General features: G+C 36.6%; 1 protein-coding gene and 1 long non-coding RNA gene across 5 annotated transcripts in view; one reads left to right on the top strand and one right to left on the bottom strand.

Annotated features, from left to right (window-relative positions):
* Window positions 1-326: 326 nt before the first annotated feature.
* Window positions 327-23,194, top strand: part of CUNH1orf87 (chromosome unknown C1orf87 homolog) — a 68,860-nt gene continuing 45,992 nt past the window's right edge. For both annotated transcript variants that reach the window (XM_016159928.2, XM_016159927.2), the window contains exons 1-3: window positions 327-405; window positions 1,419-1,551; window positions 17,493-17,721. In XM_016159928.2, the coding sequence (XP_016015414.2) occupies window positions 1,445-1,551; window positions 17,493-17,721 (336 nt within the window). In that variant the 5' untranslated portion in view covers window positions 327-405; window positions 1,419-1,444. The remainder of the gene's footprint in view (window positions 406-1,418; window positions 1,552-17,492; window positions 17,722-23,194) is intronic.
* The window catches only part of LOC107518355, a 74,491-nt gene continuing 61,848 nt past the window's right edge, over window positions 10,552-23,194 (bottom strand). For 2 of the 3 annotated variants that reach the window (XR_004955151.1, XR_004955153.1), the window contains 2 exons: window positions 16,171-16,291; window positions 10,552-14,448 (listed from right to left, as the gene is read on the bottom strand). This is a non-coding gene — a long non-coding RNA (uncharacterized LOC107518355). The remainder of the gene's footprint in view (window positions 14,449-16,170; window positions 16,292-23,194) is intronic. The other variant, XR_004955152.1, reaches the window with a different exon arrangement.

Genomic DNA, 23,194 nt, shown 5'->3' with positions numbered 1-23,194 from the left:
AATCTCAGAAAAGAAACTTAAGGGAAAGAGAGGGACAGGCGTGGTCACAGCAGGTGAGCTACATGAGCTTCAAGAAAACCGCTCACAGATCTTTGAGGAAGCCCCAAAACACAGATTTCAGAACATCTAAGCCTGTCAGCAGCTACTGCCTGGGCACCTGTGGTGGAGATCCCTTGCCTCCTGCAGGTGGAAAGAAATTTGGTCCCGCCCAGCAACAGACCTGAGTCCTTAACGATGAGGGCGGGAGCAGCCTCCGCCCGCGCGCCGGGCCCTGTGATTGGCCAGACTCCTGGGCTCCAATCCCCTGCCCAACTCTGCTCCCAAGGGGCCTCAGCAGCTAGTTCCTCGGGAGAACACAGACGGCGCACCCCTGAGCTGCCTGGGTGGTGAAACGCAGCCTCAGCGGTAAGGCCATTCCCTCTGTTCTCTCCCTAGAAGGGGTCAAGACTGACACGCAGCTGCTGGGCAGAGAAGGGACCCCACACGCATTAAGTTCTGGTTCTTAGTTTCCAGAAAGCATCGAAGAGGTTGCAGGTCCTGCTGGATAGGGCTCCCTCACTGAGCAGCTCCTAGTGCTGACCATATACTAAGTGAAGCTGGGGTCTTGGGAAAAATGCTGGTCTAGCTGTCAGACCCGAGTACTCGCTGTGGGACCCTGGTCAAATAACACACCCTCTCTGGGCCTCAGTTTCCCAGTCTGTAAAACCAGCATATGGATTAGAATGATTTCTAAAAGCCTTTTACTCTGAGAGGCTCTGAAAGGGAGTGGTCAGCCTAGGGCCGAGTTTACAGAACTTCTAAGTTTCCCTTAGCATCAGACCTGTTTAAACACCTGCTGCTTATCTAGTGCAGGATCTCAATTTCAGATTCATTGGCTTGTTGCAAAAACAGGTCAGTCATGACAACTACAACTACAACAAAACTCTTTCCTCTGTATGGCACTATTTCAGATACATTATCTTGTTGGATTCACCCTACATGTCTGAGAAGAGAACTGGAATTATCCAGGCTTCATAAAAAAGGAAACTGAGCATCGGAGCTGACTATAAGATTTTCATATGTCCCATTAAAGTCCTGACTCCCACTCTGACCTCTCAAGAGTGCCATCTGAAATCAGGGAGGTAGAGTTGCCAAATGGTTCAGTAGACTAGTTGTACAAACTTCTTAGGTGGGAATCCCAATTCTGCTAACTACATTTTTGTTGTTTAGTTACATAACTACATTATGTCTGTTCCTTCAATATAAAACAAGAATAATAGTAATTAAGACTATTTAACTCAGATCTATATTGGGAGCATTAAACGAGATAATACAGGTAAAGCATTTGTTATTTTTATCACTGCTGTTATTGACAAGGATGCTACAGTTACCTAGTGGAAAGTCAAGAAGAAGATATTTACTTATTTTCCACCCCCAAGGATTTGAAGGGGTTTTGAGAAGAACTATGTCTTCAGTATGGAAGAATCCTTGTGCAGCAGACGCAATGCCTGAGATGGTGGTGAAAATCATTGGAAGTAAACACTTTCAGTACCTTGTGGAGAAGCCAAAGATGTAAGTTTACTGTTTGAAAATAATCTGTTTTGCCTGGATGATAATGAACTTTGGGTATTTTTTTTTAATCTAGAAATTCACAGTTTAACAATGCCATCTATGGAAAATTAAATCATTAAGATATAACAGTAGAAATAAAATAGTGTTGATACTTTCCATGTGCACCGTTTTCCTGATATTTTTCATGTTTATAATTCCTCATACTCCTTAATTACTTGGGCTGATTTTCCAAAAAGATGGGAAATATAAGCATTGAGACATTTATAAATATTAATGCAGTACTGCTGTTTCTCCTCATCAGGTCTACCACATGTAGTAATTTTGGGGAGGAGGCAGGAAGAGAAGTTGTTAGTCGATTTGTTATAAATTAAAGGAATGGGATTAATAATAAATTATAAGATTGTTATTCTTCTTATTATTCGATATTTCTCCAAGAGGAGCTTCTCAGAGCATAATTAAGAAGTCTTTCTTCCCTTCCAAGCTCATCACAGTCACATTTAAGGGAAGATACTCATATCTCTCAAATTCACTAGATGTTTGATACTAACGGGGTTGACTACCTCTTCCCTCCAGACTTGTGGCAGTTCACAAGAGAAAAAGAAGGTACTAGACCTACCTTTCATCTAGTAGTCATTCCATAAACAGTAGCTAGTCAATAATTGTCTTTCCCTCCTAAGATGATTTTCATAGCTCTTGTGTCTACTTCAGAAACCCACAGACCAAACAAAGGCACTTACAGGAAAAAGGTCTGACATCACTAAGCACTGGCACAGAAAGCAGTGGAGACCAAATCTGGCTATCATCAGAATCACCTGGAGAGACCTTAAAAATAAAGATTTGGGGTCCAACCCAAGATCTATTGAATCAGAGTTTCTGAAGATGAGGCCATCAGGACCACTGTTATAGAGTACAGGTTTTAGAAGGGCAAATTAGTTTTAATTCTCCACCATTAGTGTTGACAGCCCCAAGAGATTCCAAAGTGTGTGCTATAATCAATTAGTAATGTCTGCCATAGCACAGGAATAGAGGTTTGCAGCACATGAGTCATGCATTTGGGATCCCTACAGAGCTGAAAGATGAAAGTTTGGATCTTGGCTCTGTGCCCTTCTGGCCTTTTTGACATTGAGAAAGTTAATTAACATCTCTGGCCTCAGATTCTATAATCTACCAAGTGGAGATAAAAACTATCTAATAGGGTTGTTGTGAGGATCAAGTGAGAAAAATATGCAAAACATCTTTCCTGTCTCTAATAGTATATTCAGCATGCTTAATAAATGGTTCTGCTATGATTCAGGCAAATCTTTCCATGGATATAAGACATTTAATGAAAAATCAAATCTCTTTCTATGAAATGTTGCCATCCTTTTTATATTCTATGCCTAGGAGGCAAGTTACCTTTGTTTTGTAAATAAGAAAACTGAGATTATCGTAAGATCTCCTGTCACATGCCAGTCATTGTCAAGGAAAGTAAGATCAGTTTAGATACTCTGCTCAGTTCTCCTACCCAGGTGACATTACTGCTCTACTGATTCCATTCTTCTCTGAGATTGTTTGTAAACAATCTCAAGTCCCTTCCTTTTTCCAAGGTTATCAGAGTCTAAAATGTTCCTAAATGGGTTGGTAGGGGAAGGATTCTATCCTTTTAAATAAGGAAAAATTTTGTTTGTCTTATAAGGTGACTTTTATTTTCCTTCTTTATTCTTTAAACTTCAGAATCCAGAAAATAAAAAAGTATATTGATTTGGCTACATTAATTGTGAAATAAAAGATATAGTTGTTTCTTCCATGACAACTGGAAAAAAAGTTGTTTTTTAAAATATTAATACAGATTTTTCTGTTTGTTTTTTATGGGCTTGATGTTAATTTTGCTTAAATGACATAAGACAATTAAAATGTTTTGCTAAAATATTCCTGTGTGGTTCGAAAATAAATAATTCTCAAAAGTCTTCTTATTGCTGAGGTAAGGACAGACCCACCACTATCATGTCATACATGTCCCCAAATCTATCTCTGAAGCATTTCGGTTATGTTGCATCTACCTTTCAGCAGGGTCTCAAGATGGTGTTTTCTTCGGGTTGAATCAGTTGAGCCTATTAGTAAAAAAAAAATCTACATAAGAACATAAAGCCAAAAAAAAAGGGGGGGTGGGGGAGAAGAAGTCTCTAAAAGGAGAATCTGAATTAAAAAGAAAAATCACAAATTAATAATGTATAGAAAAACAGAAATTTTCCAGTATGATTACATTTAGTTCAGATTTCCTATAAGATATGTGGAGAACATGGAATAGTATGTTAGACCTAAAAATTATGTTAAATGTATAAATTGGTATATTAATTTGCTAGGGCTGCTGTTATCAAAGTACCACAAACTGTGTAGCTTAGACCAAGATAAACTTATTGTCTTACAGTTCTAGAGGCTAGAAGTCTGAAATCAAGGTGTTGGTAGAGCTGTGCCCTCTCTGAAGTTGCTTAGTAAGGCTCTGTTCCAGGTCGCTCTCCTTGCTTCTGGTATTTCCTTGTGTTTGTAGCAGCATAACTCTAAGCTTCATATGGAATGTATGGTGTATGTGTCTGTGTACAAATTTCTTCCTTTATAAGCACACTAGTCATTTGGATTAGGGACCCATACTACTCTATCATGACCTCATCTTAACTAATTACATCTGCAGTCACCCTATTTCCAAATACAATAACATTCTGAGGTACTAGGAGTTAAGATTTAAACATATAAATTGGTGGGGGAAACCACGACTCAACCCATAAAAACCAGTCTTCCATTTTATACATGAGACAACTTGGTGGTCTTAGTGGACTTAAAGTGAGGCCAATTATTATTAGTTATAAGACTGGAATTGAGGTTTCTCCCTCTTTCCAAATTTAGCTTGTACAATTACCTAGTTGGATATTTTTTCCAAAGGAAATCAAACTATAATAGACTTTAAAGAGTAAAACAAGTGTCCCCTAGTTTGTGCTATCATCATTTTCCTCCTATACTAGTCTTCCAACCCAACTCTCTGCCTCTAATCTTATTCATCAATATACTCATTAAAGCCTTGCTCCTTAAAGTGTAGTCCAGGAACTACCACCTGGGACTTTGTTAAAAATACAGAATCTTGAACCCCTCTCCAGGCATATTGATTCAGAATATTCATTTTAGTCAACTCCCAAGGTGACTCCTATGTGACATTACAGTGAAGCCCAAGTCCCAAGGACAGCCAGTATCATCTTTCTAAAATACAAGTCTAGCCAGGTGCTGCCACCACCAGCCCCAGATTCACTGGCCTTCTCCCCCTGTGGACTTGCATCTCTCCCTTAGGAATTATGACATTCTATGACAATTTCCTATGCATTTCTGTCTCTCCCATTTAACTGTACACTCTATGAGCACAATTGTACCATTAGTACTGAATACAAAGTCCTGTACATATTGAAAATCTGATAAATTGGAGCCAAATGGACACCAGGAAAAGTTAAGTTCTGTAAAGATAGTAGTTGCTTTAAATCCAAGTAAAGACCCATGTTGCTAAAATAGCATGCAGCTGTTACTATGGAACCCTGATGAGTAATCTTTGATAGCTCTTTGAGAAGATATGGCAGGTGACGAGAGAAAAATATCTTCATTTTCTAATAAGATAAAGGTGGGTTACAAAACCACAGAACTTGAGGCTTATAGACAAGCCCTGGCAAAATTGCAGGCCACAGAATTAAATGTTAGTTGTGAAAACAAAACACAAAGTGATGGTACATGTTGACTAAAAAGAGATTATGCTAAACTGGTCCCATTTTCTTTATTGATAAAGTAACTGCAGTCCAAATGATGTAATGATGAAGACATAGTATTTGTTAATTTCAGTGAGTCATTAGGCACATTTGTCTCACAAAATCTTGAAATAAGGCAGAGAATTAATTCTGGACCACATAGTATTAAGATAGATGACATACCAACATGAACAACTGTTGTAAACACTGTATGTTGGATGGAAGTAAGAAGGTGGAGAGGTTTTGTGTGTTACCCTTGTTCTTAGTCAACATTTTCAAACAACTGGAGAGAGACAGACAAATCACTTCAGCAAACATGAAGGTTGTAGAATGCTAGGAAGCCTTGGAAGGAAAATGAGCTGAACTTACAGAGATATATACAAAGTTTGTTTTTAGTTAAGAGTACATGTAAATGATTATATGGAATATTTGGGTCTTACTTGATGTGAACTAATAGAAAATATATATACATATTGGTCTCTGTTCCCAGTTCCTGGCATGAAGCTCCTAAAACCCTTGCAATTTCCTAAGATATAAGAGCACTAGGAACATTTTTTAATATTTGGTCTTTGACCTTGGTTTCTGACACAGAGCTCCTAAATCCCTTGAAATTTCCTGCGTGGTGGTGTATCTTTTGTTTTAAAAGAGGATACTCTCATTAGGTTCCTGGATTGCTTTAGGATGGAGGCTGGTCACCTGAAAGACCAGAGCATAATTACCCCACTTTTACCCCCACCCTCATTCTCCCAGAACTGGAGAGGGACTGGAGATTGAGTTAATGATTGATCATAACTATGTGATGAAGCCTACATAAAAAGCCCAAAAGTGTAGAATTCAGAGAGCTTCTGGGTTGCTGAACACCGCTGTGTGCTGGGACAGTAGTGGTGCCTGGAGAGGGCATGGAAGTTCCATGCCCCTTCCCACATACTTTGCCCTCTGCATCTCATACATCTGGCTATTCTTGAGTTCACTCTTTCTATAATAAACCAGTAACCTAGTAAGTAAACAGTTTTCCTGAGTTCTCTGAGCCACTCTAGCAAATTATTCAAACTGGAAGAGGTGGTCAGGGGAACCCTCATTTACAGCCCATCTGTCAGAAACACAGGTAACAACAACCTGGGCTTGTGACTGACATCTGAAGGAGGTGGGGCAGTCTCGTGAGACTGAGGCCTTAACCTGTGAGATCTGCAGTAACTCCATGTAGATAGTGTCAGAACTTAATTGAATTGCAGGACACCTTGCTGGTGTCGGAGAACTGCTAGGTATGAAGAAAATCCCACATATTTGGTGACCAGAACTGTGTGGTAGTAATGAAAGATAAAATAGAGTGTTTCTCTGTTACACTTGTGTTTGAGTTTACCATGAGCTGAGAATATCCAGATAAGAGGGATGTGAGAGGCCCACTATATTCAGAATTGGACATGTCACCTATGTAGTACTATGCTCCACTCTGGATGCCACGTTTTAGGAGAGACCCTGGCATACTAAAGGCATAGCATTATGGAAGATCCAGGGTATGAAATATGGCCTAGAGCAGGGATCCCCAACCCCCAGGCCACAGACTGGCACCAGTCCGTGGCCTGTTAGGAACAGGGCAACACAGCAGGAGGTGAGCAGCAGGTGAGCAAGTAAAGCTTCATCTATATTTGCAGCCACTCCTCAGTGCTAGCATCACCACCTCGGCTCCACCTCAGATCATCAGGCATTAGATTTTCATAGGAGTACTGGTCCCTGGTGCCAAAAAGGTTGAGACTGCTGGCCTAGAGGAATATTTATAGAATCTGGGGATTGAGTTGTTAAATAAAAGTGGAATTGGGTTCGTTTCAAGAAACACTTGTGAGTTGAGATACTTCCAATGAATAAAGTTGGCCTCCAGAGTTCCTTCCAATGCCAAGAATCAATGACCCAAAGCGCTTTATCCATAGTTACACTGCTGTTGGTACAGCATTATTAAGCACAGGAGAAGATGACTACAAGTTTTATGGGAAAAAGTAGCAAATATCTATAATAATGCACATTGATATTTATAGCCAATAAATGTTATTTTCCCATGTGATTCTCTTGGAGCCCATATCTTGTCATTTTTTAATCCCTCAAAGCCCTTCATATGGATACATATTTTACTTTCTTGAACTTTTTAAAAGGGTTAACATTAACAGCTATAGGAATTAATGTATATATGGAATTCCATCAACGTTCTTTTCACAAACATTAATTGAGCACTGAGTGCCAAGCCTTGAGGGATACAGCAGTATAAAGTTCTAGTGATAGTAAACACATATCGTACAGATAAATAATGACCAATAGTGCAGTTAAGAAAAAAAAAAAAAGAATCATAAAGGTATATCATGTTATAAGGAGTGTTCCCAGAAGGCCTCTTTGCATAAGTGATATTTTAACTGAGACTAAGTGGAGATAAGAACCAGAAATTATCCAATAAGAGTTATCCATGATTAGCTAGCAGTGAGCTGGCTAAGACTGGCCTAACTGCATCTGGTGTGGCTCACCAGATTCCAACTTTCCATAAAACTCTCTCTTGCCTCAGAAGAGGCTGCAACTTCCCATAGGCCCCAAGTTCTCCAGATATCAACTTTCCTAGCAACTGCAACAAACTGCACCTAAAGCTGACCACTTGGAACCCAAGCAGTTTTTTTTTTTTTTTTTTTTGGTACAAGGCTGCCTAATGCTTGCTTCATAAAAAGTGGGACAGCATCGCTTTCTGGGAACACAGTGCCCAGAGATCAGGGTGCCCATCTAGCTGCTGCTTTCTTATCCATGAGGTCTAGCCTATACCAAGTGACACCACAGGTTGTCACCATCATGGCATCATGCCTCCACAGATCTAAACAGAGAGTAAACCATGCGAATATCTGAGGAAAGAACATTCTGGGCTGAGGGAACACATAAAGTCCTCGAGGAGGAGCAAGGAAGCCAATGTTGGTGGAACAGAGTGCACAAGGGAAGAGGGGGCAGAAAGTGAGGTCACAGAGGCCAGCAGAGCTCAGATCATAGTCCATGTGAACCATGGCAGGAATTCCGGATTTTTTCTATGTAGAATATAATGTTCTATGTAGAATTGAGAGCAGTGAAGGATGGGGTGGAATTTATGCTTTCCAAAGGATATTTCTTGCTGCTGTGTGGAAGATAACCTGGAAGAGAGATACTATTTAGGAAGTCATGATGAAAATCTAGTCAGGAGATGGTAGCAATGACCAATTATAGTCCCTATATATAACCTGGATAAACTCTGGGATTTAAAAAGTCAAGTGATCTACTTATCCTAATACCTTGTTTTTGTTTATTACTTTTCGTGATATGTAATCTACAGAATATCTTAATATTTATGAACTCAGTCTCTTCAAAATATCAGAGCACACACTATTATCTCCATTTTTACAAGTTCAAAGTGATGAAGGAATATGCTAAAAGCAAACTTCTCCTGTGCCCTTTCGACTGCATTAGAATATTTCTTTATTGATCTTCTACAATGGATTTATTATTATTATTATTATTATTACTATTATTATTCTAGGCACTGTGAGGGGTATAAAGAAGTATGAGATACTGTTCTGGACATAAGCCTCTACCATAAGACATAGGTATAACATTTTAAGTAAAAGAATATAGCATAATATGAATGAATGACAAATCAATGTTATAAAAAACTGGTGCCCACTGATCCTGAATATTGAGACCGTGAGGTAAAAGTTGTTACTTTATTATGTGAAACTCTATATATCAAAAAAATGCAATAAAAATTTTAAAAAGTAAAAACAAAACACTATTGATAACATATGTGATAGTAAACAATCCTTTTAATGTATAAAGATCTCTTACAAATCAATAGAAAAAAGATAAGCAGTTCAGTTTGAAAAATTGGCCAAAGGTCAAGATAGGCAAATCGCAAAAGGAAAAAAAAAATGAACACTAGATATGTGTGTTGGGGATGGGAGGAGAAGCTGGGGGACTCTACTCAAGTGGTAATATAAGAAATTTAAACAGCAAAAGGATATTATTCTTACCAATCGAATTAGAAATATTTCCATAATGGAAATACTCAGAGTTGACAAGGATTTAGAAAAAAGAGAACTCATATGCTACTGATTTATTAAAAGCCTTAAAAAGGCATGTATTTTGGCTAACATTTTCCATCTATGAATCAATTTTCTGTGACAACAATTATGGGTAGATGTAATGTTTTGGTTTCAAAAATTTACACAAAAATGTTTAAGTCTAGGTTCAGTAAGAAATGGATTACATAACTCAAATTAGGGTGATTCGAGGAGGGTTTGTTTATAAAAGTAAGAGAAGTGTAAGGTATAATGCAGGAACCATGGGCTAGCAGATGCAAAGTTGTTACCAACCTTAGGTCTGCAGAGATGAAAAGAAGGTAGCTCAGGCCACCTTGAAAAAAGTAGTGATCTTTGGGCAAGAGACACAAGTATCTTGAGGCAATTTTGCAGGGAGAAAGCCATCTCCTGCCAGGACTATTTATTGGCCAAAATCAGCCAGAATCAGAGGACATGGGAGCTAATGAGCTGATCAGTCCACACAGGTCAGATTTCTGCAGGGGAGAAGGAGGCTTGGAACTAAGAGCAAAGAAACAAATCTAGCAGAGCAACAATATTTAAACTGATAAAAATTGGGAAATGACATTCAACAATATAGGACTAGTTGAATAAACATAATGAAATAGTGTTTAGACATTTAAAATGTTCTTGCACTGTCATAAGTATTGATGTTTAAAGATATCTCATTATGTTGTTGACAGGAATTTTTTCAAAGATTACAAAATGGTGTAATTCTAGTTTGGTTTAAAAGCAAAACAAAATAAGTTTATTGTAAGTATGTGGAAAATTTCTAGAGAGATAAATACCTTGCCACATTTAGTTTAAGGATTTATAATTTTACCAACCTTAGAAAGCACAGATTTATATTTGTATAGTACACTTTTTTAGGACTTGATTTTCTTAAAGCAGTTTTATATTTACAGTAAAATTGAGAGAGAAGTACAGAGATAGCACATATACTCTTTTCCCCTTACATTTACATAGCCTCCCCCATTTTCAACAACCCCCACCAGAGCGGTACATTTATTACAACTGATGAATCTAGACTGACACGATGTAATCATGCAAAATCTTTAACTTAAGCTTCACTCTTGGTGTTGCACATTCTATGAGTTTGGACAAATGTATAACAACCTGTATTCATCATTATGGTATCATATAGAATAGTCTCACTGCCCTAAAAATCCTGTGCTCCATCTATTCGCCTCTCTCCTCCTTTCTGACAGTACTTTTAAAAATCCATGATCTCTTTACATACCCTTGATTTAGTTCAACCTAAAGAAAATAATATAAGAATCATTACTGTTCCCCAATCCCATAGACTATGTGGATGTATACAGAGAGTGGCATAGAGAGTGGAGATCTGTTTGTGCTGCATCTTTTCACAGTATGAACAGAAGACCTGGCTCAGAAACTATGTCTTAAAGCACTGAGATAACTGGTGAAGAGGCTAGGCAATTACACAATCATTTTGCTTAGACTTGCAAAAGCAAAACAGGGGAGAATGTAACTGCAAAGGACATTAAATTTCAAGCTGATAAAGATTGGCTCAAAGGTTTAAAAGCAGCACAGTCTGCAAAGCTCCTGGGTATAGTCCACCTGAGAACATTGTGATGAAGCAATGCTTTGGTATTCTTTTCTGTAAAATTAAGGGTTCTGAAGAATTGTTCTTTATCAAAGATCTTTTTTTTTAATACTAATTAATCTGGTTTTTTTAAAGTGTGTGATTTCTAATGCTCGTATTTATTGTTATTAGTAAATAATAGGGTAGTCAGATTACACTAACTCTCTTTTTATCTATTTAAATAGACTTTCCTCAGTTTCTATGTACCATACAACTTTGGTATTTTGAACTTTAGTTTTGCCTGTCAATACAAAAAGGTTTGGGTGTCTAAAGAAAGGAACAATCCTTGTGTACTTGGGTAATGGGGAAATGCTGATAAAGGAGATAGCACTTTAACTTATGACTAAAGTAAAATTACTATTTGTCAAGGGCTAAGTGAGCGCCAGACTCTGCGCTAAATATTTTATACATCTTATCTTGATAAGTATTATTTTTTAAATCTCACAGATGAGACTCTGAAAATCAGAGATAAGTAACTTGCCAAAAGTCACGCAGCAAGTTATGTCTGAAGCTAGGATTCAAAATCAGTATTATGGGACATAAAGTCAATGTCTTTAACCACTATATTACCTGAAATTATGGGTAACTTTTGCACAGTTATGGAAAAGACTTTCCTTTGTCACTCCATATGATGTTGTTCCTCAGACTTTAATGGGCATAAAAATCACTTGAGATGTTTGCTAAGAAAACAGATTTTCTTGTCCTGTTTAATTCCGATTTAATAATTTCAGAGTGATCCAAGAATCTGTTTTATAATCCAGTGCCCTGCGTGATTATAACCCACTTTAGGTGGTCTGAGTTTCAATAGTTAGGAATCACTGTCATTTTCTCCAAGAACAAGCCCTTCACCCTATTTGGAATATTTTTTCATCTTTTTTTTTCTTTCAACTTCTGTTTTATACGTCAATTCCTTCATGGAGTCATTTCCATCCTCCTTAAGCAGATCTAGCTTGAAATTTCTCTGTGGTCCCATATCTCTTTTTATATACTTTATTTTTTCAGTTCTCACATTGTTTATAAATTTAAAGACAACACAGTCTGAAGACAATGAGTGGATTGTATGCACACTACAATCTAGACTAAGAAGGTAGTAATGCATAGCTGAGTCAACAGAAGAAAACACCCATAATGTAATAATATCTAATGCTGTAGAATTGTATATAAAAGTGAAGAAGGTTGAAGAGTAGGTATGTCGGGATATCATTTTTTTGTGAGTTAAAAGTATATCACACCAAAGAACAATTGCTGATTCAATCAGTTGCTAATTTTGCAGCCAACGTGACCCTAATTTGAAAAATCATTTTTGTTATTCGGTGAAATAGTGTAGTGCGAATGCCATGAAAAATAAACTTTGTTTTTTTTTTCCACTGATGTCAGGATTTGACTCAATGTTATAAAGAAAGAAATAGGGTATTTTGGGAATAACTTTGGAAATGTATTGAATTCCTTGTCCCTGGAAAGATTACAGACCAAAACTGAATGATGGACACTTTGGTGTTATTCAGAGGGACTTGTAGGTCTAGGTGGGAAAGTTGACTAGATGTCTTTATATGTTACTTTTTTATTAATACTTTAAAAGGAACACAATGTTGCCTAAAATAGTCTGTATATTACGGGTGTAAAATAAAGGATTAATATAGAGGAAGGAGCATATGCCTTGGAGCCGTACAGACCTGGATATGAGTCCTAGATCTGTACTTACTAGGAAGATGACCTTGGGCAATTTACTTAACCTCTCTGATCATTCATTGTCTCACCTGTCCAATGGTGATAATAATCCCTACTTTTTGAATTATTATTGAATTCGCCCAATAGAATTATTGGATAACATGAAAGAACTTAGGCAAACTCGTATATGATAGCTGATACACAGAAGCATTTACAACATGTTAGCTCATATAATTCCAATGATAAAGAAATGATTCAGGCATAGGTTTGGGAGTTAAATTACTTTTAAATCTTTCTAAAGCTAAATTTATATGACAAAAATACATGGAATGGCTTCATGGCATAAAAAATAAAGAAAAGAAAATCCTCATACATCATCACAATAACATTTGCTACATTAACACAGGCTTCACATTATAGCTTCCCCATGGAGTTTGGTGAGATTTTCATTTGCACTCCCCACCCTAGTCTCATTTTATTTTTTATTTTGTTGTTGTCTTTTTAAATAAGAAAAGTCTGGTTGTGTTGATTATCTGTTATTACTTCCAAATAAGAACATGCTTTCATTTACTGGAATTAGATCTCCATTCACTGTGTTGGCACAGTATACCCCATCTTCTCCAGAGGGTTTGGGGCCTGTTAGATGGCGCGCAGTTGGAAATTGGTGGTGTTGAGTCGCTGCCAAGGCTGGCAGACCTTTAAGATGGCATCTGGTGACCTTTTTGCTGAGCCCCTTGGGTCCTCCATTTGAGATTTGATGTTCTCTGCAGGGGTGTAATCCAAATCAAATGTGAGATCTGGTGAGTTGGAGTTTCACGGGAGGTGGAGCCAGTGGGGGAATCTCCACACTGTTTTGGGCAGAGGATGCTTCTAGACACCTTTGTAATATTTCTAACCTGAGACTCTGAGTAGTAGTAGAGAGTGACAATAAAAGGCTGGTTTGCAGGAAGAGTCCAGTGTGAGAAAGTGAACAATTGGTTACTTTTCTCTACGTTTATTTATCTTTCAGCAATACAGTTACTCTCTCTCATTGCCCAAGTGACACTAAACTCTCTAGTGTCCCTGAGAGCAGTAGCTGAGGTCAGAAGTACATATGAGAAAGCTAGATGTGTCTTGCTTCCAAGACAGTATTGACAGCATTTTCTTTATTTTTTTGAAATGGCAGATTTCTATTTTCAGTACTGCAGGTAAATAGCACACAAGTGTAGAAGAAAGAACTGTGAGTTCTGTGAACAGCATAACAACCAGTGTGTGCTGATGAAATGTTTGTGCTAACAACGGACACATGCCGTTTCTCAGCTGGGGAGTCATTTTCATGATAATTTTAAACTGCTATGTATGTTGTTTTTTTTTTTAAACAGCTTTTACTTTGAACAGATTTAACAGGTTATTTTTGGTTTTACATCTACTGTGGCTGTTTGAACAGGCAGATACATTTCACATTTCCCATACAGTTCTGTCCTGAGACTGTCCATGGAAAGATTTTGACATGGTTAAAGCAAAGATGATTCATCTCCCTTGTCTTCATCTAGAAGTTAACTCTCTATCCCCATGTGCATTTTTGTCTTTAAATCCTGCACTTCCTGCTTTGGTTGCTTTCTCCTCTATTCTCTGCTTCTCACATAATTCCAAACTTCCATGAATCCTCTCCAGACTCCTTTACTGGCAGTAGGAACGTAGATGCAATCAGGTAGACCTAGGTTTAAATTCTGGCTCCACTATTGAAAATCCATGTACAACAGATGAATCAAATTCTTTGACCCTTAATTCCTTCATCCTAAAATGAGAATAGTATAGGCACCTACCTGTAGGGTTGATCTGATGTTTAAACAAACAACTGTATACAAATGGCTATAGTGTGCCTGTCATGGGTTAAATATTCAGTAATACCATTATTTTTGCAACCATTGCAGACCATGGTTACTTCTTTTTTAAAGTTTTTAATGCGATAAAATTGGTATATAAAATTATATATATATTTCAGGTGTACCACATTAAAATTCCATATTTGTATATACCACTGTGTTCACTACTGTAAGTCTAGTAACCATCTATCATCATAATTGATTTCTTTAACCCTTTTACCCTCCCTCTCAACCCTCTTCCCTTCTGGTAACCATCATTCTGTTCTTTGTATGTATCTATAAGTTATTTTTTTGTTTTGTTTGTTTGTGTTTTATTTTTAGATTCTACACATAAGTGAAGTGAAATTATATGGTATCTGTATATCTCTTCATCTGACTTATTACAATTATTTCTCTTATGAATTTCAAAAAGCACTGATTCTTTGTAACATTCATCTAATTAGGTATGTTCCATATGATTTATATAAATCTTACGACAATTTCTTTAAATACTTTATAGAAACATACATGTATGTATGAATATCTTAAGTGTATTCTTACTGAATTTTCACAAATGTAACACACCCATGAAACAAACATCCAGATCAAAAAACAGAATAGCACCAATATTCCAGAAGTCCCCCAACATTCCCTTCTGGGCTCTACAACTCCCTGAAAAAAGTAACCATTATCTAGAAGCTATCTATCTGACTTTGAGAAACAAGTTTATACCAGTTATTAACTTTATTATATCTGTTATTTCTGGACAAATGAAATTAAATTTCTTAAGGACCACATGTTATATATCTTCTCTCACAGCAAAAACTATTTGTTAAATATACACTTTTCTTCTACTCTCTTGCTCTATTGTCATTCAACTGCACCTGTCTGACAAAGCCCCAGCTCTGCATGTGCCCACTGTCTGCCTTGTTTGCATCTCCACAAGGACTACTGCACAATCCCAGAGAAGAGCATGCATCCTTTTATATGCTGTCACAAAATTGTAGTCTCCAGCCTTTAATGATCACTTTTTCCCAGTCAACCTTTCTTCTTTTTCTCATCACCTGTCTTCCACTCTTTATTGGAGCTTTTTCAAGCCAGCTACCCTTACTCAGACTTCCTACCCCAGGATTTCCACCTTGAGAGCCAACAGGTAACTATATTATATATATCAAAGAGAAAGTTCAAGTTGTCAGCAATTTGATCAAAATCCTGTCACCAAGTACAAAAATAAATTTGCTTAGATTCTCGCCTATCTCCCTACTAGCCAACTCAAGTTTCATTTCTGCCTCTGTTCTCTCAGTGATATCCCATTTCACTTTGTCAGAGTTCATGTTATTTTATCAATGATATTATCTCCATTTCTCTCACTCAGTTGGCTCTTTACCATTAGGATTTATGTGTATTAAAGTCCCTACTATCTTTCAACAAGGTAATAACCAAGCCCGATTTGAAATCTATATTGTATCCCATCCCTCCCTCTTAAAAGCAAACTTATTCATAGAGGTCTTTGTACTTCTTAAGTTCTTCTCTCCCCTTTTTTCTCAATCCACTCCAGTACAGTAACCACCTTTATTATCTCACTGAAGTTACTGTATCAAGCTTCCTGATGATATCCTTATGGTTTAATTCAATGGCCACTTTTCAGAGCTTACCTTTTTCAGGAGTACCTGATGCTGTAGATCATGCTCTCTCTCTGGAATAAATGTAAGTATCCCTCAAGAGTTCTTTCCTAAGCCTGCTTTCCTTCTCATGCTGCCACAACTAAGAGGTTTACTGTAAAAAATATATACATACATTTAAATCATTGCCCATGCTTTGGCTTTGTTCAAATCAACAAGTACTGGAGCAACCATTTTATGCCCTGGTAACATGACATGCTTTAAAATGGATCCTTTTACTTGTATCGATAACAGCTAGAACTTATAGAATGCCTTCTAGAGATAAGGCAAAACTATTTTGAAATTTATTTTTCCTGATTATATTTTCTCATACAGAAAATTTTAAATAATAGTTTTATAAGATATAATGTGATAAAATATAATGTAAAATAGTATAATGGAATATCCTGAGTTCTACTACCCAGAGATTACTGATTGTTTCACATATTATATATATGCACTTTATATAGTCGAGATAATTTTTCACTTATTCATATAACGGTACATTTTCTTGTGTCAAGCCATTTTAATGGCTCTATACATTCTATCACATAAACACAGAATAAAGTAATTCAACATATCCACCCATTGCTAAATATTTAGTTTTTAATTTTTCTATATTTTTTCCATAATATACCATCTTAAAAATTGATTTACTAGGTTAAAGAGTTTAAAGTTTCTGACACTTGACACTTTTTGTCAGATCACCCACTTTATTAATTATATCTATGTATATAGACATTAGTACCTGAGTTTTTTATTTTCAAAAGTTTTCTATATTTAAAATGATACCCTGTAATTGTTTTGACTTGTCTTTTGTAATTAAAGTTGAATAATTTTTAAGTTTTTATTTTTTGTGTTTCTTTGAATCATTCTTACATTATTTTTTTCCTTTTCTTTTCTCCATTAAATATTAAACTTAAGTGGATAACTACTGAGAGAAAAAGAAGCCTCAAGGTGAGGAGTTGAGGAGAGACATTGAGCAGAACTGGTGCTGGCAAATTGCCTTGACTTTTTTTTTTCTAGTTGCAAACACTGAAAACACCTGTTAGACTTGTAAGTAAAATATACAATAACTTTAGGGTTTGTTTTTGACACTGCCATTACTTACAGTAAGGGAAAGTAAAGCCTGAGAAGATAATAACATGATTTCTCTATGGTAAATGATCCATAGGCAAATAACCAATGTCCACTTCTTCATTCCACCATGCTGAGTTACTGCTGTTCACACCAACAAACACCTTCCATTTCTTATGTAGCCTACTGAATGCAGATCTGCCTTGTGAGTAACACAGTATAAAACTGTTTCTTCACAGCAAGAATGAGAATGTGAAGGCAGAAACTCAAAGAGTGCTCCAGAAATCTGTGACTGGTAATGCAAGGCAGATGAGCAAAGACCCCCCAGCTCCTAATAGTCCCTCTGATCATCAAATTAATCATGACCCAGATGATGTGGAAGACAGCAAACACCAGGAGAATAACCAGAAACCAGAAAACCAGAAACTTCAAATGGGAGCACTCAGTAGCAGATTTCTGGATGGCAAAGTGAGTGACAAACACCTGAGTTTTTCTTGGTAATTGGTCAGGAAAATTCAGAGTTAAGATAGAAACATAGATTTATACTAAGACACACACGTACTAATGGTAATATATTTCACATAATGTAGAATTTTTCATCTGAAAATGAATCTTGAGGTCATTTTGTATATTGCACCTTTGTGGACCACCAGTTGAGTTGGTCAACCTAGTCTATCTGTGGCTAATTCAGTGACAGTCATATAGTGGTTATTGTCATCATATATGGAAATTTGTGGTATATTTGAGGGGGAGGGCCTGTCTGCTTTAATTTTATAGGGAGAGATTACTTAATTTCAAAGTCCGGTGGATAGAAACATATATGACTGTACTCTGTTAAGAATCAACAATTCACAACAAACTAACTGGATAATGATAAATTTAAATGACTAGTAATTTGTACTTTAAAAATAAGAATAGCAGCAATTGAAAACTGGATACAAATCAAGACAAAACTAATAATTCATTGATAAAGTACTATCTCCAAAAAAATTTCAGAAATTCAATTAAACAGATACATAGAACAGGAGTTTTGCAGGGCTGCCAAGCACTAAGTGACGGCCAAAGATTTTAGTAGAATACTGACTTGGAGTCTGCAGTAAACTCAACCATAACTATTCTTAGTTTGTAATTTTAATAGCCTCTACTAAATCAGATACTAACTAGTTTTTAGTCCTGTGAGAAAATAAAAGCCTATGGATTTGTGAGTTTATGCTCATAAGAACTCTAAAAGAAATAACTGAGTGGTTCGCACCCCACCAATGGACTTCAGACCATACTCTGCAAGGTCTACTTGAATACTGGGATCCAGAAACAAAAATGACTTGCCTAAAATGTCAGAGGCATAGCCTACACCGGAACTTGGGCTTCCTAATCCCCAGTTAATGTGTTCTTTTGGCTTTCTCATAAAGAGTCCTTGAATTTAGGGCCTGCTTGGAACAGAACATAATACATCTGCAGAAGTGAAATACTCCATTATGAATTTCTGAAGATCTCTGAGCTTTTACCTAATTTTGACACTGGCACTAATATATTTGTTGTTGTTGCTCCCCAAGGATGACCTTGGTAAGAGTACTACAGTTATAAAACACTTTATTATTGCTGATTACTTTCAGGTAAATTTTATCATTTGCTTCTTGGAATTAACCTGTGAGGTTATTTCTATGACTATGGTATAAACGACAAAACTGAGACTCATAAAAGTTAAAGTGACTCATAAGTGTGCAGATAATATGCTTTCCCAGGTTTTCTTCTTCTTAAAGGTTTTATTGATCTAATTATAAAATACTACATACTTACATAGAAATTTTGGGAAATAGAAATATAAGAAGAAAATAAAACTCAACTAAGAAAAAATAGTTATATATTTTCTTCTTTCCTCCATGTATAGATATAGAATGAGAGTCATGATAATATGTTCTCTTTGTTATGCTGTTTGATTCACCTCCTACTGAGAATTCTCTCCATGGCTTCAAAAAATTCAGCCTAAGCATCGTCTTTAATGGCTTGATGAGAGTCACACTCAGAACACTTAAATAACATTTACTATGTTTCAGGCGCTATTCTAAGCTCTTTACATATATTAACTTACTATTCCCAAACACCCAATGAAGTAGGAACTCTTATCATCTTCCATTCATAGATGAAGGAACTGAGAAACAGAGAGTTCAAGTGCCTTGCCTGAATCATAAGGCTGAGAAGTAACAGAGCCACAGCTGAAGCCCAAGTTCTGTATCCTTAATCTTCAAACTGTATTTATTCCTTTATAGAAATATAACATGGCTCATTTAACTAATTCATTATTGATGGGGATTTAAGTCATTTTTAGGTTTTCTCTTATAAATAGAAATTTGTTTAACACTCCTCCCCACTGTATCAAGTTGCCCATTCCTGGTGCAGACTCTGCATTAGCCTATATTATAATGGGCAGAATGTTCACTGGGTCAGCTGTTGTTAGACCACCATAGTCTGGATTCTTTGCTAGCTCTGTAGAGCCAGAAGGAGATGATATGCTGCTCCTCTCCCAAAACTCAACAAGGTTTCTTGTAGGAGACTCAGCAGGGTTAACACCTAGCCACCAAACACAGCAAGGTCTCATGAGAGGTGTGGGGCCTAATTGGTTCTATCTGCCGAGTGTGTGGCTGTGGCTTGCCAGATGGCAGCCCAGTTGCCTGGTACAGAGACCCTCATTACCACCTTAACTAAGCGGTAAATGGAATCCTGCCTCAGTGAAAAAAGCAAACCAATCAGAACTCCTTCTAGAGCCTCATCCATCACACATAGATGAAAATAAGCTTTTCTGCCTGGGAAATAACAGGCAATCTGGACTGGCTGAATTTGCTCCAAAAGAAAAGTTGCTGATAAAGACTAAGCTAATATGGGTGAGGATAGGCAAGTGTGAAACTCTTTTATAAATTACAGATCAGCTTTGAAGAGTATCATTAGTAGGAGGTAAGTAAAGCCAAAAATGTTAAGCAAATCCATCATTTTGCATATGTGAGAACCGTAAGATATCTTAGAAATCAACAAGTACGAACTTTCATTACACGCATGAAGCACGAGAGGCCCAAAGAGCTTAATGATTTGGTTCAAGGTCTCACAAAAGCCTGGCTCTTCTTACTACCAGTCCTAGGATCTTTCTGTCTCCATATTCTGCTTCTTAAGTGTCTTTGAAAATATATATGTTGTTTACATTGTTTCTCAGGATCATCAGCTCTGCCTTCTCTCGGAAAATAAAAAAGAATGAATGTGTGACTAACAACAAACAGCAGTTTCAAAAGTAAAATTAGAATGTGCTTTTTGTATCTGGCAGCATGAAAATGAAAGTGTTAGTGCTTTAATTTTAATAATTATCACAATTGATTGGTAGTGTGTTCTTTTCAAAGCCCTTTTGTGTGTTTGATCTTGCTTATTCTCCACAATAGCCCTGTAAGGTAGATGAAGGCACATGATGTTTTCTCACTTAATAGATGAACACACAGATGTCAAGGACATTACCACTTGGCTATACATTAGCGGCTCAGATTCAACATATTCAAAGTAGAACCTGCGATCCTGCTCTTGTTCCTGTGGCCTGTGTCTCACAGAATGGTCTCACAGCTCTCCAAGTTGAATCAGCAAGAAACCTGGGCATCCTGGGCATGCTTTCTTCCTCTACCTCTCCCTAACTCTAATATCCAACTAATTACTGAGCCCTTTAAATTATACCTCCTTCTGTCTCTCAGAAATGCCCTCTTATGTTTCCTCTGCCATAATCCTAATCAGACCACCATTATACCTTGGCAGAGAGATTTTAATTATCTTCAAACTGGTTTACCTTTTCCATGCTTTCCTCTCTATATTGGTCAGCTATTATAATAAAATTTCTGTGTAACAAATTACCCCAATACTCGGTGGTTTATAATAACAATAATTCATGATCGTATCTGCAGATGTGAGCTAAGGCAGCATTTACTCATTTCACTTGCACTTTCCTACGCTTGGCTCCAGACTAAATTTGGTTCGGGTCTGCTCTGTGTTTCCCTTATTATTCTGAAACAGTGGGCTCTTCAAAGCAAGTTCTTCTTAAGGCAATGAAAACATTCTAAGACGACAAACTCGACCACATTACTCAACCACGAGTACACTTTATGTCTTTGCTTGTGTCATATCCACTAACATCTCATTGTCAAGGGAAGCCACAGGGCAAAGCACAATACCAATGAGACAGGAATATATATGCTGCCTCTTTTAGGAGGAACTGATCAAGTGTAACCCCTACTCAAACATTTAAAACCACTGTTTAATTGTCATTGCCCTAGTACAAAATTCAAACTTCTTGACTTACTCTTTTAACTCAGTTCTGTCTACGCACTACTTTCCTTCCATCCCCACCTTTCGCTAAACTGAACTCAGTTTCCCTAATAGAGTTTTGTTCTCTTTAGCTTTTACACTTCTTCCATGTTATTCCTTTTTATGTGTGAAATTCTCTTCCCTCCATCTTTATTTAACTCCTAATTACTCTGGGGTCTCAACTTAAATATCTGCTCTACCAAGAAGCATCATGGTCTCATCACCAAGACTGAGGTGGTTTCCTAATGTACTTCTAAAACAATCTGTGTATAACCCTATAGTGAATGTTATATTATCAAAATGGGCTGGTTCCTTGCGCATCTCCTTCAACAAGTCTTCAAGTTTCATGAGAATAAGAATGTATTGTTCTTTGTTGTTTCTAAAACTCTCTCTCTACATAGTAACCCAAATCCAACATCTTATTTAATGGAGCAATGCTAGAGCCTTTCATATTAGAGTCTGGAGGAAGTCAAGTGTATTATTATTTCTACTGATTCTTAATACTATGTTGGAGGTATTAGCCAATGTAATTAAACAAGAGAAAGCAATTTTAGGCATAATAGAGAGGAAGAGAAAAATTGTTTTCATATGATAAGACTATGCACATAAAATTTCAAAACAACTAATGAAGTAACTACTAAAATTAAGAGAATTTGACGAAACATTTATAACATCAATATACACAAATCAATGCCTTCATACATATAGATAAGTCAAATGTCCAGACATGAACTTAAGGAATGTTCAGACTTTTATGAGAAAAAATGCAAAACACTCCTGAAAAACACAAGAGATTTGCACAATGAAAAGTCATGCTATGTTCTTATACAGAAGTTAACATTGTCAATCTCTTATCAAAATCACAAAGATTTTTTTTGCTGAAAATACAAAAACTCATTTCGAAGGTCCCTGAAAAAGAAGAACAAAGCTGGAGGACTTATATTTTCTAATTTCAAAAATAACTATAAAATTTACACTAATCAAAACAGTATGGTATTGGCATAAAGACAGACATGTAGACCAATGGAATAGAATAAGGAGTCCAAAAATAAAACTTCACATAAATGGCCAAATGATTTTTTACAAGGGTGCCATGATTCAATGGTAAAAGATGGTCTTTTCAGCAAATGGTACTAGGAAAACTAAATATCCACATGCAGAAGAATGCAGTTCGACCCTTACGTAGCATATACAAAAAATAACTCAAATGGATCTACGACTTAAATGTAAGATCTAAAATTATACAACTCTTAGAAGAAAAAATAGGGCAAAATCTTTACATTAGACCTGGCAGTAATTTCTTAGATGTTACCCCAAAGGCATAGGAACCAAAATTTAAAAATTGGATTTCATGAAAATTTTTAAGTGTTGTGCATCAAAAGATATTATCAACAGAGTAAAAAAGCAGCCCACAGAATGGGAGGACTCATATATAAAATAAGAGGTTATTATCCAGAATATAGAGAAAACTTCTAATGCTCAATCAGAAACAAACATTCCAATTCAAAAATGAGCAAAGGAATTGAATAGACATTTCTCCCAGGAAAATAAATAAATGGCCAATAAGCAAATGAAAAGATATTCAATATAACTACTCATTAGGGGAATGCAA

This window comes from Rousettus aegyptiacus, unplaced genomic scaffold, assembly GCF_014176215.1.
Source record: "Rousettus aegyptiacus isolate mRouAeg1 unplaced genomic scaffold, mRouAeg1.p scaffold_m13_p_1, whole genome shotgun sequence".
Classification (NCBI taxonomy): domain Eukaryota; kingdom Metazoa; phylum Chordata; class Mammalia; order Chiroptera; family Pteropodidae; genus Rousettus; species Rousettus aegyptiacus.
This window is presented reverse-complemented; position numbering and strand designations above follow the sequence as displayed.